The sequence below is a fragment of the Stegostoma tigrinum genome, chromosome 1, assembly GCF_030684315.1.
Source record: "Stegostoma tigrinum isolate sSteTig4 chromosome 1, sSteTig4.hap1, whole genome shotgun sequence".
NCBI lineage: Eukaryota > Metazoa > Chordata > Chondrichthyes > Orectolobiformes > Stegostomatidae > Stegostoma > Stegostoma tigrinum.
In genome coordinates this window covers 61,658,783-61,678,074 of record NC_081354.1, presented here as the reverse complement: position 1 = coordinate 61,678,074, position 19,292 = coordinate 61,658,783, and the positions used below count along the sequence as shown (strand labels likewise).

At 41.7% G+C, this 19,292-nt stretch overlaps 1 protein-coding gene across 5 annotated transcripts in view; it reads right to left on the bottom strand.

Annotated features, from left to right (window-relative positions):
• The window catches only part of egf (epidermal growth factor), a 132,666-nt gene that overhangs the window by 12,361 nt on the left and 101,013 nt on the right, over nucleotides 1-19,292 (bottom strand). For 3 of the 5 annotated variants that reach the window (XM_048538328.2, XM_048538347.2, XM_048538318.2), the window contains 2 exons: nucleotides 14,662-14,826; nucleotides 5,693-5,798 (listed from right to left, as the gene is read on the bottom strand). In XM_048538328.2, coding sequence (XP_048394285.1) covers nucleotides 5,693-5,798; nucleotides 14,662-14,826 — 271 coding nt within the window. The remainder of the gene's footprint in view (nucleotides 1-5,692; nucleotides 5,799-14,661; nucleotides 14,827-19,292) is intronic. The other 2 variants (XM_048538337.2, XM_048538356.2) reach the window with 1 other exon arrangement.

Here is a 19,292-nt window from a genome sequence, read left to right as displayed (position 1 = left end):
CTCCTAGCAGGATCACTATTCATTCATTTGTCTATCCAACTGTTTTTCTCTCTCTTTGGGCTCTATCACCCCCTATCAGTTTCTCCTTTCTACTTCCCCTCACCCTATCTTCTGCAAATAAGCCAATATTATCCTAGCTGCCACTAGTTCTGAGGAAGGGTCACTTGACCCGAAATGTTCACTCTGATTTTTCTTCACAGCTGCTGCCAGACCCACTGATCTTTTGAAGCAATTTCTATTTTTGTGTTTTTTAAAAAGTAAGTTGGACTTCTTTATTTTCAATGGATTACATTGTCTGCTACAGTGGTTTTCCACTTTGTGAGACAGGAAGATGTTTATTGAATCAGTAACAACCTGGTAAGAAGCCGATGAATGTACAGAATGTATCTGGAGACTAATTGTAGGAAATCTCTAGTCTTTATCTGAGTTTAGCTCAGATAACCTTAACACTAAAAAGAAATGTGGATAATGTTAGGTCTAATGAGAGTGATGGTGGGTTGATGTAGGTAGGTTTAATGCAAATAGAAGTTTAAGGACGAAGTGAGAGAAATTATGTAGTGTATATGCATTAGCTTGGCAGAAACAGCTCTAATATTTAAATAATAACCGACATAAAATTTCTGAATCAGAGCTGAAAAACTTGTTGACAAGGTTACTATGCTAAGTCTTTTTGTTTTCACTCAGAGGGTAAATTTATGAATGCAAAACTGAAATAGGGCCAATTCTGAAACTGTGCAATGGTGTTAAAGCTGATAGGGAATCATCTGCCCCCTTTCACATTTTTCTTGAGTTTTATCTTGACTGCAGTTAAAATTTTCCTGTATGTATTCCAGACATTAAGTTTGTACAGAATTAACAAATCTGCATCATTCACTCAGGAGTGCATGGAGATAAAATTGAGTTCTTTTGACATGATGCTTGATCTTAGAAAGAGACCTAAAATTTAATTAAATCCTATTCAATCTCTCCAATCCATTTTGTTATGCAAAATGCAATTTTTTTTTAACAAAGGCCAGATTTTTAGTTAATTAAATGCAAATCTGCTAACCAAACAATGGATGCATTGCAGCATATTGCAAAAATCAACCAAATATTGATCCCCTAAACTAGCACTAAAAAGATTGTGGAATGAATTTGTGCTGTAAAACTCCTTTCACTTCCCACTGAAAGATGTGTCATGTTATACTGTTGACCACAGCACATTAATTCATGGTGTATGGGGGTGCCACAAAAATGTTACTGCTTTTTGACTGGATTCAACGTACAATCTGGTTGATATTATGCACATTATACTGGCAAATGAAATAAAGCACAGAAGAAAGAGAAGTGGTGATTCACATGATGTTGTAAGATGCATGTAACTGTCATTCTTTTATAATTAAATATCTAATATTGGAATAAAAATTACTATCAGACATTATTGTTACAAATTCATGGTATTTTTCAAATCAGTTCACTGATGGAAGTGGACATCATCTTATTGAAATTTGAGCTTTGTTGCTGAGGACAATGAGAGATGTTGGTTTTAGTCAATGCTTTAAAACAAGCTTTTTTCTCAGTGAGGGTAAATCACAATGTATTTGGTTAATTACAGTACAAGAGAGAGAATGTGGCAAAGGTTCGATGGTTGGCCAGACAACTACAACAAATGTTGCTATGGTCTGTGCTGGCTAATCTGGTAAAATCTCGTCTGTAACTACCAGTGATCTCTGAAGGTGTGTAATCTCCTGATGACAGCATAATGATAAAATGGATCAGATGTGTCGAGGTGATATTAACAAGTGAAATTCACAGAATGATAGTCTCCCTTCACTTATTTTATAGTATAATTCATGTTGAATCTTCTAAGGGAACTCATAGAATCTTAGAATCCCTACATTGTAGAAGCGGCCATTCGGGCCTATGAAGTCCACAACGAAGAGCATCCCACCCAGACACACCCCAACACCCTATCTCTGTAACCTACATTTCCCATGGCTAATCCATCTGACCTATCCATCTCTGCACACTAGGGATAACTTAACATGGCTAATCCACCTAACTCATCTGCCCTTGCCCCTGTTTTGACTGCTAGAGTACCTCTGAGAAATTTCCTTAGAGGCAGCCAGTAAAATGTCCATCTATGTAGCCACTGTTCAATGAAAGGATAGAGGATAGCTCCTTGAGGCTCCACACCTAATAAGAGGCCTGCAGCTCTGAAATGATGACAGCCCCACCACCAGAGACAACATTGCCTCTCTGGGAGGGGGGAACTCCAGGTTCCAGTCATCTGACCGCTTGTGAAGGAATTAGACTTCAATTTATAAAAGAACTTGGCCCCCAGCCTATCAGACCAAACACAAGAAAGGAAAATCCTTTGACAGGGTAGCTGGCAACAGTAGCTGTAACCAATTGATGGTTGTGGCTCTAATGAGTGACATTGGTAATAGGAGGCCTCTCCAGTCTAACAATCCAGGCACCAGAGACCTGCCTCCAGGTACCTGCTGGGCTTGACCATCAACTGCAGCGTGGAGAGCCTGTCTGCCACTGAGCAGAAATTCCGGTGTTCATCCTAAGCTCACCCTGAAGCTTTCCCCTGCCCTGACCTGCTGTGGGATTGGGGAAGTTCAGCCTATGAGCAGGAGACCCAGCCAGCATTATGATTAATTTCAGTCTCTACCAAATCTGAAATACAACCAAAGTAGATCCCATTTCTCTCAAAGGGAAGAAACGAGAGAATCACTGGCTGATGTGCTATGACTTAAAATGCAATACACTAACATCTTTTAAATGAAAGTATGCAAAAATAAACCTGAAAAAAACTCTGTTGGATCAAGAGGAGCTAGGTCACCATTTGCCAACTGTAGAACTCGCCCAGAGAGCTTCTTTCCTGTTTAGATAGTATTTATACATGCGAAGCATCAGAAAATTGTTGCTGCATCTGAGTTGAATGAGCTTTCAGAAGTTTGTATGGTGAAACACTGGCATCATGTGCAAGTCTCATCTTGTTTGGATTACAAAAAAATCTAAAGTCAATTTTCCACTTAATAAAATGAAAGGGTAAGAGTATGCAACAGCATTTGTTTTGTTGCTAAAGTATCAATAGACTAGGATCCAAGCAACTGGATCAAATACTTGTGCAATCTGAACCACACCCATTATAATTGGCATCAGAACAAAACGCCTGGATTTTATTGAATAACGCCAAATAAGAAAACTGTCAATTATGCAGTTATTTTACCCACCCATTTTACAAATTGAATGGAGTCCAAGCTTTTAAAATAATGAAACAATTGATATAAAACATGCAGCGATTAATTCATTAAAGAACCAATAAAATAGACCACAAATATGATTTCAAGGCAGTTAAGGATTATCAGATCAGCCATGATCTCGTTGAATGATGGAGCAGACTTGATGGGCTGAGTGGCCTGCTTCTGCTTAGGGTCTTACAAGAGTACTCCAAGATTGTTTAAAAAACAACATATTCGCAAATGCTGTTGTTAAAGTATTGAGACATTAGCTAAACGTTGGCTTGGCTGAAGCATTCAAATATCTTTCTAATATATTCCTTGTTCACTGAGGAGTAGTGAAATAGCTTTTGATGTATCCTAAAAAGGGAATTTAAAGTGCTTCATGTTTATCCTAGCTAATACTGTTGCAAGATGAAACAAAGATAGCAGAAAGAACATGTAGTGTTGAGGAAATGGGGAGGCTGCAGAAAGGTTGGACAGCTAGGGGAGTGGACAAAGCATGTGAGGTTACACACTTTGATAGGAAGAATAGAGACATAGATTATTTTTTAAAAAGGTATCAGGCTTCAGAAATCTATAGCACAAAGATTTAGGAATCCAAGTTCAGGATTTTCTTAAGGTTAACATGTAGTTCAGTTGGCAGTTAGGAAGACAAAAGCAATTGCTTTTGAGTCAAGAGGACTAGAATACAAGAGCAAAGATGTGCTTCTGGGGCTATATAAGGCTCTGGCCAGTCTACAGAGCTCTGATGAAGAGTCATCTCGACTCGATGCATTAGCTTGCACTCTCCCTCCATGGATACTGCCTGACCCCCTGTAATGTCCAGCATCTTTTTGTTTTCAGTGCAGATTCCAGCATCTTCAGGAATTTGCTCCTTAATTATTGTTCACATTTTTGTAAAACTTCAACTTACTTTAGCTGTAGAAGATTCAAGAATACTAATTCTAAATGCTGGTTCTTAAGCTTCAAAATCCTCATCCAATTGTATTACTTCCCCACACTATTTTAATGCAGAAGCTATTTCATTTATCTGAAATAGCCTATAATAAAATACTGCACAAAGGAACATGAGCATATCAGGCATTTGTATACAAAATTTGTTGATTGGATATTTTATATTTGTTAAATAATTTGAACATTTCTGAGAATCATCTACTGGATTTTCTGCCTTTACAAGAAAAACAGAAACAGTAGCAACATGGATAAATTTCAACTTTCATTAAATTTAGCAAAATTGCTCGAAATATAAGCAAAAAAAAGTGCTCCAAAAATGCTCTCTAAAAGAAAATCTCATTGTTTTGGCCATTTGATCAGAGCTGAAAAGCTACAGAAGTTTCTTGTGGAGGGCAAAGTGCAGGGCTGCAGGGGTCAATTGTCAGACTGGCATAAGGCACATGAGTGTCGCATACCAGGACATCAACCCCTGCCGAAATATCAATATACACCCACTGTGAAGATCGTTGAATGCAAAAGAAGATGGACGAAGACAGGACACCTCCCCTTTTAATCACAGTAACTGCCATATTCAGACAACTTGTTAGTCCAGGTTTTTCAATCAGTGACGAAGAGAATGGATGAGTGGAAGATGAATGATTGAATGGAAAATAATATGACCCAAAGGGAAGGTCAGAGGAGGTTATTAGATGGTGAGGAGGTGGTTGGATGATTAGATGAAGTAGGGTGAAGGGAGTTGGTTGTTGAATGGTTGGGTTCAGCTTATTGGGATTGGGGAGGCATTGGTTGTGGTGCATAGTTCAGTTATGCTGTCTAATTAGTGAGTGCAATCAGCTATTCACCATAATCACATAGTTAGAAGTATCCAGGTAAATCTCTCACAACTGGCCTAAGTCTCTGATCCTGAGCTCAGTTTTTGGAGATTTTCACAAGGGGTCTTGGGAAACCTTGGAGGTTTAAATTTGTGGGTAATTTCACCACAGGACCGTGCATGAGGACATATGTAGAGTGCTAATGTGCATCTCCCATTTTGTGTCACATCTCAAGCTGATTCAATGTCAGAAGATTTGAGCCAATCCCGACTATTTTATGCAAGTAAGTCAGAATATGGCATCCAACCTAAAAAACATCGATGACAAAGAGAATTTGTTTGAACAGGTAGTATCAACTTTTTAATCCCATACTGTACAATTCAAACAGCTGGAGGGTAAGACATAACACCACATTTATGACCCCAACTTCTGCAGAGAAATTATAAACCAATATTTAACTTCATTGAACATTGTCTGTACCATCACGTTTCAAATCCCCTGAAGCTAGAAACAAAACTATTTTAGCCAAGAGACTTGAAACATTAAGGTTGATATTTTCTCATTCTTAACTCATGTTAAAAATTAGTTTATAAATCAGAATCCTTGTGCGAGGCATTGCAAACTATTATCACTTACTGGGATTTTAGGCATGTACCTTCACAACTTTTAATCTTCATTAACTGATCGAATTACCTGCTGCTCATTGTTTGTCGATGTGTCAGTTACATTATTAATGCTGCTGCTGCTGGTGTCACTCATTTCTTCAGAGTATTGGCTCTTCTTCAAATGTTTCTGGTGCCTATTAAATAAAACCTGCATACATCATTGAAGCTCCAGTTAAGATTAATGGTGATCTGAATGAAGATTTAAAAAAAATTGAAAAGATTCAGGACGCAGAAATGCAGTTGTTATTTAGTGAAGGCAATTGGAGTCTCACCTCCTGGTTGGAGAGCCAATGGTACCCCCATGTTGCCTCTTTTAAGGAAGGCTTGCTGCATGAAGTGCCACTCAAGTAATTGACTGGAAGCGGTGAGCTTTCCCCAGGATCAGGGCCTGGTGGGGGTGGGTGCCAATGAAGGGAGGTGGCGGAAGGTATGACTGTCAAGGGGCTACAGGACAGGCAGAGGCCAGCAGTGCTATGTTGTAGAAGAGTAGTGGCTGCTGACAGTGCCATGTCTATCCAACACCTACTTCTATGCTGATTCCAGCTCACAGGTAAGTGTGGTGGGAGGGAGACAGTTTCAAAATCTCCCCTTCCCCTACAGCATCCCTAAACCAGCCCAGTTCGTCCCCTCCCCCCACTGCACCACACAACCAGCCCAGCTCTTCCCCCCCACCCACTGCATCCCAAAACCAGTCCAACCTGTCTCTGCCTCCCTAACCGGTTCTTCCTCTCACCCATCCCTTCCTCCCACCCCAAGCCGCACCCCCCGCTACCTACTAACCTCATCCCACCTCCTTGACCTGTCTGTCTTCCCTGGACTGACCTATCCCCTCCCTACCTCCCCACCTACACTCTCTCCACCTATCTTCTTTACTCTCCATCTTCGGTCCGCCTCCCCCTCTCTCCCTATTTATTCCAGTTCCCTCCCCCCATCCCCCTCTCTGATGAAGGGTCTAGGCCCGAAACGTCAGCTTTTGTGCTCCTGAGATGCTGCTTGGCCTGCTGTGTTCGTCCAGCCTCACATTTTATTATCTTGGAATCTCCAGCATCTGCAGTTCCCATTATCTCTCATATATTACTCTGTTGTTCTAAAAATGGTGTAAGGACAAGCTCAGCAACAACAGGAAAACAAGCATCTATTTGTTCTTGATAAATCAGATATAACTAATGGATTGAGTCTGTTGATTAGCTGACAGATGGGCTAGATGAGGGATATGTGATTGTGTAGTGTATAAGGATCCTTAAAGAGTATTCGATAAAATGTCACTTAATAAGCTTATCAGGAAAACTGAAGCATGTGTAATGAAAAAGGACTGTAGTAATGTAGGTGTGAAATTGCCTGTTTAACAGGAAACAGATTATTTGTGAACAATTGCTTTACGGACTGGAGGAAAGTATACAGTCACCGTAAGGATCTCTGCTTTTCTGAATGTGCATTAACGGTCCACAGATCACAATGGTAAAATTTGTAAACAACACAAAACTTGAAAGTATTCTGGGGAGGATAGCAATCAACTTCAACAGGACCTTTAATTTTCCTAACATAGTCTGGGACTGCCATAATGTTAAGAACTTAGATGAGATGGAATTTGTTAAACGTGTTCAGGAAAATTTCCTCAAGCAGTACATAGAGGGTCCTACTCATGAAGGGGCAAAACTTGACCGACCCTTAGGAAATAGGGCAGGACATGCGATTGAGGTGACAGTGGGGGAGCATTTTGGAACCAGTGACCATAGTTCTATAAATTTTAAAGTAGTTATGAAGATGGACAAAACTGGTCCACAGGCTCATGTTCTAAATTGGGGCAAGGAAAGTTTTGATGGAATTAGACAGGAGCTTGCAGGCGTTGATTGGAGTAGCTTGTTTGCAGGCAAAGGGACCTCAGGCAAGTGGGAGGCCTTCAAAAGTGAGATAGCTAGAGTTTATATGTTCCTGCGAGGGTGAAGGGCAAGGTTGGCAGAAGTAGGGGACCCTGGATAACAAGAGATATTGAGGCTTTGAACGGGAAAAAAGAACGAGGCATAGCTCAGGTACAGGTATCTGGAATTAAGGAAATCCCTGGAGGTATATAGGGAATACAAGAGTTTACTGAAGAGGAAAATCAGGAGGATGAAAAGGGGGCACAAGGTAGCTTCGGCTGAGAAGATTAGGATTAATCTAAAGCGATTCTTTAAGTATATTAGAGAAAAAAGAATAACTACAGAGAGAATAGGACCACCCAAGGACCAAAGAGGACATCTATGTGTGGAACTACAGATGAGTGAGATCCTCAATGAATATTTCTTAACTCTGTTTACCGTGGAGAAAGACATGAAGACTTGGAAACTTGGGGAAGCCAGTGGCGATATCTTGGGGACAGTCTTTATCATAGTGGAGGTGGTGTTGGACATATTAGAATGTATGAATGGATAAACATCCTGGTCCTGATCAGGTATATCCGAGAACACTGCAAGAGGCTAGAGAAGAAATTGCAGGGGCCCTGGCTGATATATTTACGTCATCATTAGCCATGGGTGAGGCCCCAGAAGACTGGACGGTAGTGTATGTTGTGTCCTTATTCCAAAAAGGTTACATAGAAAAACCTGGGAATTACAGACCAGTAAGCTTAACATCTGTGGTAGGTAAATTACTTGAGAAGATTCTGAGGGGTAAGAAATACATGCATTTGGAACGACATGGTTTGATTAAGAGTAGTCAGCATGGCTTTGTGCATGGGAGATCATGCCTTACAAATTTGTTAGTGTTCTTTGATGAGGTGACCAGGAAGGTTGATGAGTGTAGGGCAGTAGACATAATCTATATGGATTTCATTAAGGCCTTTAATAAGATTCCACATGGAAGGCTGCTCTGGAAGGTTAGATTGTATGGAGCCCAGAGAGAGCTGGAAAATTGGATGCACAATTGGCTTGTTGGTAGGAAGCAGAGGGTAATACTGGAAGGATGCTTGTCAGACTAGAGGCCTGTGACTAGTGGTGTGCCTCAGGAGTCAATGCTGGGCCCATTACAGTTTGGAACCCAAATCAATTGTTTGGATGAGAACGTACAAGGTATGATTAATAAGCTTGCAGATGACACTAAAATGGGCGGTATCATGGACAGTGAGGAAGGTTATCAGAAATTGCAGCAGGATCTTGATCGTTTGGGGAAGTGGGCCAAGAAATAGTAAATGGAGTTTAATATAGATAAGTGTGAGGTGTTGTGGTTTGAAAAGGCAAATCAGTTGGGAGTTTCATGGTGAATGGTAGAGCCTAAGAAGTGTAGTGGAGCAGAGGGACCTTGGAGTGCAGGCTCACAGTTCTCCGAAAGTGAAGTCGCAAGTAGACAGAGCAGTGAAGGAAGCGCTTGGCACACTGATCTTCATCAGTCAGGGCATTAAGTCTAGAAGTTGGGAAGTTATGTTGCAGTTGTATAGGATGTTGATGAGGCTGCGTTTGGAATATTGTCTTCAGTTTTAGTCACCTTGCTATAGGAAGGGTGTTATTAAACTGGAAAGAGTGCAGAAGAAATGTACAAGGATGTTGCCAGGACTCAAGTGACAGAGTTATAGGGAGATGTTGGACAAGCTAAGACTTTTTTTCTTTACAGCATAGGAGACTGACGGAGATCTTATAGAAGTATATGAGATCATGAGAGGCATAAATAGGCTGAATGCACTCAGTCTTTTTCCCAAGGTTAGGCAATGGAGGACTGGAGGGCATCAGCTTAAGGTAAGAGGGGAAAGAATACATGGGAGCCTGAGGGGCAACATTTTTTACACAGAGGGTGGTACGCATATGGAATGAGTTGCCAGTGGAAATAGTTGAGCCGGGCACATTAACAACATTTAACAGACATTTGAATGAATACATGGAGAGGAAAGGTTTAGAAGGATATGGGCCAAATGCAGGGAAATGAGGTTAGCATGGATGGACGTTATGGTCAGCATGGAGCCATTCGGGCTGAACGGCCTGCCACTGTGCTTTAGGACTCTATGACTTAGTGACATAGACAAGCCAGTGGAATGGACAAGTATGTGGCAGATTAAAGTCAATGCTGAGAATTATAAAGTGATACGTTCTGGTAGGAGAAACAGGTGAGGCAATCTGGGTTAAAGACATTAAAGGAGATGCAGGGGCAGGTGAACTTGGGGATCCCTGAAAACGAACCTTCCAGTTCAGCGAGCAAACTCACATCTAGAACCTCAACCTGAGCTACAAATATTCTCAAGACTCGATGGGGATCTGTGCACAAATTGTAGAAGGTGGCATGGCAAGTTGAGAATTATTTAAAATCTGCATCCTGAGCCTTATAAACACAGGTATAGTGTGCGAAAACAATTTATGAGGAACCTTTCTAAAACCCTGGTTCTTCCTCAACTGGAACACAATGTCCACACAATAGGAAGGCAGTGAAGGCATAGGGAAGAGTGCAAAAAAGATTAATGGGAGTGTTTCCAGGGATCTAGGACTTCAGTTAGCTGTTCTCCTTAGGAAAGAAGAGGTTAATGGGAAATTTGTCAGTGGTGTTCAAAATCATGAAGGGCTCTAGATACAGCAGTTAGAGAGAAACCATTCCCTTGGCAGAAGGTGTGAGAACCACATGATACAATTTGAGGTAGTTGACAAAAGAGTCAATGATGACATGAGGAGAATGTTATAAGCGATGTGAGTGGCTAGGTCCTAGAATTTACCATCCTGAGGCTGTGATGAAAGCAGATATAACTGTGACTTTCAAAAGGAAACTGGGCAAGCACCTAGGCAGAAATAAATTGCAGGCCAAAGGACGAAGATAAGAAGGGGTGAAAGTAGAACTGCTCTTGCAGAGAGTAGGTACGGGCTATGACAGATAAATTGCCTTTTTCTTTGTTGTATACCATTCCATATCCGAATGATTCTATGCAGCTTTTTAATTAAGTCCATAATCATTGTGGCAACTATTTTCATATCTGTTGGCAATTATTTCAGATCAATCATAGGTACCACCTCCTCCAGGTAATCTTATTATCTTGGAGCACCAACAAAGATAAACCTTTTTTGGTCCCACTCAGCTGCTTCACTTCACTGTTTAACAAAGGAGGCTCCTTTACCCATTTGAGTCAATTATTAGCTCACATTTTGTTTTTTCTGTCTCTAATTTATTTTTGCCACCTGAAGACTTGTACCAGCCAAAAAAAGTTTGGCTAACTTTTATGTCTCTTGTTCTCGGTCTTTATCTCTCTTCTGATTATATGGCATCTGTAACAAAAAAAACCTTTGTACCTGAAGCCAGACTTTTTTCAGTGCCTGTTGCATTCTGTTCTTGCAATGCTAATAAAACTCCACTCTGTGTGGACTCCAGCAGTGTAAATGTTTCACATTAGGGCCAGATTTTCATGTTTCTGTTTGAGTTGGAATGAAGGTGGACAGGATTTAAGAACGACAGCAGGAGGATTTCCATTGTCATTCCTAGCATGGTGGAGTTTTAAGTGCACAGGATAAGCGTGTGGGTAGCAAGCCAGCATATAGAAATCCCGCATTTGCTCACTCCATTACAGGGATGAACGTTTTAGAATATCCATGGAGTTGGGCGCACTTGGTAGTTGATAGGTTTCACAGCACCTCAGAATTGTGAACCACAAGAGCAGCTCAATGTTGGTTCAGGAACTTTTTGACAGATAAGTTCAAATGGTTTTGATGAGGTCTCATGGTATAATGTAATGATAGATGAAAGATATATATGTTTTAAATCCTGTGCTTAATAACAGGGCTTTGCTTGGAAAAGCTAAGTGACCATTAAACTGACAAACATTGTGAAAGTTTTCTCAAATGCAATTGTCTTGCTCTTCTACTTTCAAGAGTACAGAGATTCAGATATTAAATGTGTCAATTTTCCTCAAGATATAATATTTTCTTTGGTCCAACCATCTTTTCAAGATCTTTTAAGTACTGGAACAAATGGCTACCTGCCCCCTTATTTCAAAGATTGAGGAGATGGCTGAAATATTCCAAAGATATCAAAAGTTGATTTTATATATTCGGCTCCAGATGCTTTGTTTACACAACTGAGCAATAGAATTCTCGAATGAGCTCCAGAACACATCAATGAATTTAGCTGAGTAGGGCTGTTGACACAGCTAACAAGGGGACTGTGAGCTTTTTTTATTAATTGATGACATCCTTCCATGGGTGTGGGCATTGCTGGCTAATCCATCAATTATTGCCCATCTTTAGTTGTTCTTGAGAAGGTAGTACTGAGCCACCTTTTTGAACTGCTGCAGTCTATGATTAGTTTGTTACTTTTTGTAAGGATTTTTAAATGGCTGCTTATTTATATTGTTTGTTTTATAAACATTAAAAAAGACCCTCTTTTAAAAGTAGGGCTGTCTGGCTGTGTATTTTATTTTATGAGCTTCTAAGAGGGTTAATATTTTGAGTGCAGTGACTGTTTGTTTATTTTGGGGTAACATGAACATCTCAAAGGTTTCTCAAAGTTATTGCATGGCTCATGAATTCTGTCCATAGTGGATTCCAGGTGACTGGACATATGGGCGTGGAAGGGGCTCAAGGTATGAAGGAACTGGAGTTATAGAGGCGATTTAGAAGGTGAAGGAGACTAAGGCATGAGTGAGGAAGGTTAGAATTCATAATGGTTATGGGCAGAACTGGAAGATGCCCCAGTGAATAGAGGTGGCCAAATCTAACCTGTCTATCCCAGTATCCACCCACTTTGGCCCAACTTTCAGAGGTGCCAGCCCCAACTCTGTACCACTTCATTGTGAAAGAAAGCACAGGCAGGCACTGGGGAAATGGGATTGTGACATTAGAGAATAACAGAAGATGTGATTCCTATCATAAGGTTGAAACTCCAGGCTTAAGAGTTCATTATTAACATCAATTAGGGCTGAATAAGGAAGATGCAATGACCTTGGCCATGAATAGAACACTGAAACATAATCTATTGTTCTGCACTTATTTTGACGAGTCAATGGACTTTATTAGTTGGTCCCTGAAAAACAAAGTAAGCATGTATCTTTTACATTTATAATTTAACAATCTAAATCTAGATATAATCTAAAGAAAAAGGCGGTTTTATATTTTACTTCAATTTCAGGCACACACCACAAAGCCATTCTCTGAATTAATGAACAGGATTAGAACTGTGATTAGGAATAGGAGGCAGATTTTCTGTTGCAAGTATTGGATACTAGGAGTACTGTGCTCAGCAATCCACTTTCACCCCTGATTGTACAATGCTTCAACTTTAAAGTTCTCGTCCTTGTTTTCAAATCTCTTCCAGTCCCTGTAACCTGCTGTAGGTGCACAACTCTCCAGGACATGTTTGCTCATCCAATTCTGGTTTCTTGAGTGCCTCTGATTTTAATTGCTCCGCGATTGGTCGGCGTGCCTTCAACTGGCCAGACTCTGATTTTTAGAATTCCCTTCCTAAATCCACCTCATAAAGTCATAGAGTCACAGAGTCATACAACATGGGAAACAGACCCCTCAGTCTAAACACATGCCTAAACTAAGCTATTCCCATTAACCTGCTTTTGGCCCATATCCCTCCAAACCCTTCCGATTCATTTGTTTATTCAAATGTCTTTTACACGTTGTAACTTATGTGCATTCACCACTTTCTCTGGCAGTTCATTCCACACAGGAACCACTCTGTGGGTAAATTAGTTGCCCCTCATACCCTTTTAAATCTCTCTCCTCACCTTAAGAATATGCCCACTATATTTGAACTCCTCCACTCTAGGGAAAAGACCTTTGCTATTCACCTTATCCATGACTCCTCATGATTTTGTAAAGCTCAATAATGTCCGTAAGACCATAAGACCATAAGACATAGGAGTCGAAGTAAGGCCATTCGGCCCACCAAGTCCACTCTGCCACTTAAATCATGGCTGATGGGCATTTCAACTCCACTTCCCTGCACTATCCCTGTAGCTCTTGATTCCTTGTGAGATCAAGAATTTGTCGATCTCTGCCTTGAAGGCATCCAACGTCCCAGCCTCCACTGCACTCCGTGGCAATGAATTCCACAAGCCCACCACTCTCTGGCTGAAGACATGTCATCTCATGTCAGTTTTAAATTGACCCCCTCTAATTTTAAGGCTGTGCCCACGGGTCCTAGTCTCCCTGCCTAACGGAAACAACTTCCTAGCGTCCACCCCTTCTAAACCGTACATTATCTTGTAAGTTTCTATTAGATCTCCCCTCAACCTTCTAAACTCTAATGAGTACAATCCCAGGATCCTTAGCCGTTCATTCTACATTAAACCTACCATTCCAGGGATCATCCGTGTGAATCTCCGCTGGACACGCTCCAGGGCTAGTATGTCCTACCTGAGGTGTGGGGCCCAACAACCTACAACCTCCTACGCTCCGGCAAAAGAAGTCTCAGTCTATTTTTATATCTCAAACCCCCATTCCTGGCAACATCCTGGTAAATCTTTTCTGAGCCTTCTCCAGTTTAATAAGATCCTTCCTACAGCAAGGCGACAAGAACGCATACAGTGCTCCAGAAGAGGCCTCACCAATGTCCTGAACAACTTCAACTTGACGTTACGCCTCCTATACTCTCCTTGTCTGTTCCTTCCTTTAAGTTGCTCCTCAATTCCCACCTCTTTGACCAAGATTCTGGTTTTGTGCTCTAATGTCCTCTGTGAGACTTGGCATCAAATTTTGCTTGAGAACAGTCCTGCTCAGCATCTTATGAAGTTTGTTACATTAAAAGTGCTATGATGCCACAAGCTGTTGTTCTGAACATGGAGTATATTCAAACAATGTTCCAAAACATCAGGACAACAACTACCTTGGGATACTGAAACTCTTTCGGAATTTCAGGCTCTTAAATTCTTAGCCTTGACATCAGATTATTGGGAAATCATGTACCATGTTGGATTTCATCAGAAATTACTCCTATGAAAAGGTTAAAATTAACCATTTGAGGCATTTTGAATCCTAATTTTAAAACATTAACTTAAGTGCATTTCTTCATAAAACAGGTTATCGAACATGATCCAGTTGGACTCACCTGTAGCAGTGTGTAACACAAGCTCCCACGGACAGCAGACAGATTAACACTACCACGCATATAGCTATGAGCACATTACGCCTCTTCTCTTCCTCAACGCGATGCAGCTCCCACCATTGTAAGTCGCTGTATTCACATCGTTCCCCCATGTAGCCTTTCAGACAGCTATTAAAATGACCGAATATTTTAGGCTGGGGCAACATTATAATTGCAACAAAAATCTAACTCATTCTGAAGAAAGGTCACTGGTCATAGTGTCATAGAGCCACACACCACAGAAGCAGACCCTTCTCTCCAACTTGGCCGTGCTGATCAGACATCCCTATCTGACATAGTTCCATGTGGCAGCATTTGGTCCATATCCCTCTAAACCCTTTCAATTCATGTACTCATCCAGATGCCTTTTAAATGTTATAATTGTACCAGCCTCCACCACTTACCCTGGCAGCTCGTTCTATACATGTCCAGTCTCTGCGTGAAAATGTTACTCCTCAGGTCCTTTTTAAATCTTACCCCTCTCACCTTAAACCTATGCTGTCTTGTTTTGGACTCTCCTAGCCTGGGAGAAAGACCTTGGCTATTCACCTTACCCAGGCCCTTCATGATTTTATAAACCTTGATAAGGTCACCCTTCAGTCTCCCAGGCTCCAGGGAAAATAGTCCCAGCTTATCCAACCTCTTCCTTTAGTTCAACCCCTCCAGTCCCAGTATCTCCACAGGTTCTGCCAGACCTGTTGTTTCTCCAGTTTCTTCTGTTTTTGTTTCAGATCTTTAGCACTTGCAGTTCTTTGTTTTAACACTATAACTGTACTCTCACTAAAGATTAGCGAGAGAACGTTATGTTCTTATGTTCTCACATAAGTTTAATACAATGCTCTGCTTCATATTTCTGCCATAACATCAGAGTTAGAAAAACCAATTCAGAACAACTAAATCATCTTCCTGAGCTCCCTAAAAGTGAGCAGACTGGCCAGTGTGGCTGACTGAAACAGTGTTAGGCCTCCTGATTATGCTGCTGAGAGTCCAAGTGTCCGTTTAAAGTCCCCAATCCCAAATTGAACAAAACCCAAATTGTTAAGATTTTCCAGGTACCAACTGTCTCACCCAGCAGTCCTTAAAAGAGCTCTGTGAAAGCAAGTCATTTTTACTTTACAGCCTGAAGATGGAAACCAAAGGAGCATGAGTGACATTTCCCGTTCCACAACCGTACAGTAGGTACTTCCAGCCCATGCTTGCATCCTTCCCTTTGACCTATGCCCTCCCTCCAATGATGCCAATTTTACAGCCAGCCAACAACAATGTTCTCTCAACAAGATGGCCGACCGACCTGACACTCTTGGTTAAATACTTATGGGACCCTGGGCAAGGTGCAAAGTGGATGTTTTCTCCTCAGGCTTAGCTCCCATTTCAGGCTCAATCCCTATTTCTAGTCTCATTTATTCCATTGTTTTTTTCTAAAGTTAACAGCCGTGTCATTAATGTGTGTGTCCAAGTTCTGAGCGTTTTGTTGTTTTCATGTTATTTTTCACCTCCAGATGGAATGTGATGCTGGCTCTCTACTCTCATCACTGCTCCTCTGGTAATAAAGTGTGAAGCTGGATGAACACAGCAGGCCAAGCAGCATCTCAGGAGCGCAAAAGCTGACGTTTCGGGCCTAGACCCTTCATCTCTGGTAGCAGGTTAACAAAGTGTTTGGGAGGGACATTGACAAAACAATGCCCTGCGCCCTTTGTTTCACATCCTCACTGCACAAAAAAATCTTCCTATCTCACCCCCTCCAGCCTCTTGGAAGAATGGTGTAAATGACCAGAAAAAAAATGTGATAATAGGAACTGCTGATGCTGGAGAATCCAAGATAACAAAGTGTGGAGCTGGATGAACGCAGCAGGCCAAACAACATCTCAGGAGCACAAAAGCTGACGTTTCGGGCCTAGACCCTTCATCATTGCTCTGATGAAGGGTCTAGGCCCGAAACGTCAGCTTTTGTGCTCCTGAGATGCTGCTTGGCCTGCCGTGTTCATCCAGCTCCACACAGAAAAAAAATGTTCCACTTTACCCTCTCTCTTTTTCTGAGAGTTCAGGGCTTCACTTCAGAGTCCAGACACTTCAGACAAAATCTACAAAATCTGCCTGACATGCTGAGCACTCCCAGTATTCTCTTTTTTTTTAATCTAACCATTTCGGTTTGAGACTTTGTGCTATTATCCCATACGAACTGCCAAAATACATTGCATGTGGCAACACTGCCCTCTGGTGCATTTGACCTTTTCTTTAAAAAATTAAGTTTTCACCAATTTAACTGAAGGTAGGGGTCGGGTCTGGAATCTGTGGTCCAGCTCACTGTTTTTAACCATATTCTTCTGCTTTTCCTGCAAACGTGTGTGAACTACCAAAAAAACTGGAATGAGTGGGTTAACTTTGACTTTAGCTAAGCAGCCAAAGCAAATTGAAGGGTCTAGGCCTGAAACGTCAGCTTTTGTGCTCCTAAGATGCTGCTTGGCCTGCTGTGTTCATCCAGCTCCACACTTGGTTACCTTATACTGTACATCTCTTTCGATTTTCATGGTATTCATTTCTATGTCCGCTTTCATGGTTTTTCACACTCAGCAAGACCCACAATCAGACTGTTTCTCCATCACTGGTCCAATTCTCTTTTTTAAAAACTTTGGGTCAGGGTGTAAAAAGTTCGGACTAGTCCTGGCTCCTGAACCTGGCGATGTGAGGACATGGGCATTGTTGAAGCAATTACTAGTTGGGATTGTGCCCAGGGAACTCCTTTAATTTGCAGAGTGGTTTGCAAATGGAAACGCTAATTAGAGATGCTCCAGTTTCAAAGGAGCTGCCGGCTGCAGTTCAACATGTGGGTGCACTTGTGGACATTTTTAAAAATGTAGCAAGGAAAAATAGAGATTAGCTGTCGAGTGGATGGGGAGTGTGAGGGGAAAGATCCATTTGGCTTGGGTTACATTGGTACCAACTGCATAGGTTGCACTGGGAAAGAGCTTCTATTAAGATGTTTGGTACACTTGCATTCATTGGTCAGTGCATTGAGTATGGGCGGCACGGTGGCTCAGTGGTTAGCACTGCAGCCTCACAGTGCCAGGGACCTGGGTTCAATTCCAGCCTCGGGCGACTGTCTGTGTGGCGTTTGCACATTCTTCCCGTGTCTGCTTGGGTTTCCTCCGGGTGCTCCGGTTTCCTCCGACAGTCCAAAGATGTGCAGGCTAGGTGGATTGGCCATGCTAAATTGCCCATAGTGTTCAGGGGTGAGTGGGTTATAGGGGGATGGGTCTGGGTGGGATTCTTCAAGGGGCAGTGTGGACTTGTTGGGCCGAAGGGCCTGTTTCCACACTGTAGAGAATCTAATCTAAAAAAAATGGGAGTTGGGATGTCATGTTGTGGCTGTGCAGGATATCGATAAGGCCACTTTCGGAGTATCATGTACAGTTCCGGTTGACCTGCTATAGGAAGGATGTTATTAAGTTGAAGAGGGTGCAGCAAAGATTTATAAGGATGTTACTGGGACTGGAGGGTTTGAATTAGAAAGGTAGGCTGGGACTTTTTACACTGGAGCGTAGTAGGTTGAGGGGTCACCTTATAGAGGTTTCCAAATTCGGGAGGGCCTTCAATAATTGGCAAAGGTCTTTTCCCTAGGGTAGGCAAATTCAAAACTAGAGGGCTTAGTTTTAAGTTGAGAGGGGCAAGATTTCAAAGGGGCCCGAGGGGCAACTTATTCACCCAGAGGGTGATGCATATATGAAATGAACTGTCAGGGGAAGTGCTCAATGCAAGTAAAGTTACAACATGAAAAGTACATTTAAACAGGGACACAAATAGGAAAGCTTAGAGGGACATGGGCCAATACAGGCAAATGGGTCAAGTTCAGTTTGGGTAATCTGGTCGGTATGGATGAGTTGAAGTGAAGGGCCTGTTTCTGTGTGTATGACTCAATTACTTTTAACTGGGGGTTAAATTACAGGGTAGAACCAGAAAGTTAATAATCTCTCCACTTTTTTTGTTATCTGAGCCACAAGAAAATAAATAGGAGCACTGGGTTTAATTAATGGGTCATATGGAATAACGTGATCAGATGGGTTGTGTTTCATTGGATACCAGCTCCGATATTTGGGAAAGAAGATTAGAATGTCTGAACCACAATGAAACCATACCAGTGTCCCATCAGATTGATTAGAGAGGGCATTAAATAAAAGTGTTGGTGGAGTTACATCAGAGGAGATTGAGAAAGTTAGTGATAAAGGACAAGTTAATAATTTCATAGAATTTTTTTTTCATAGAATCCCTATGGTGTGCAAACAGGCCCTTTGGCCCAACAAGTCTACACTGACCCTCAGAGCATCCTACTCAGACCCATTCCCCTTAAGCTACACATCCCTGTAGGTGGGCAATTAGGCATGGCCAATCTACTTAGCCTGCACATCTTTGCAGTGTGGGAGGAAACTGGAGGAAACCTGCACAGGCATGGGAAGAATGTGCAAACTCCACACAGACAGTTGCCTGAAGGTGGAATTGAACTGGAGTCCACTGGCACCATGAAGCAGCAGCACTAACCACTGAGCCACTGCTTCCAACCCAGTAATGTAGGACAGTGATCCAGCAAATGATAATCAGGC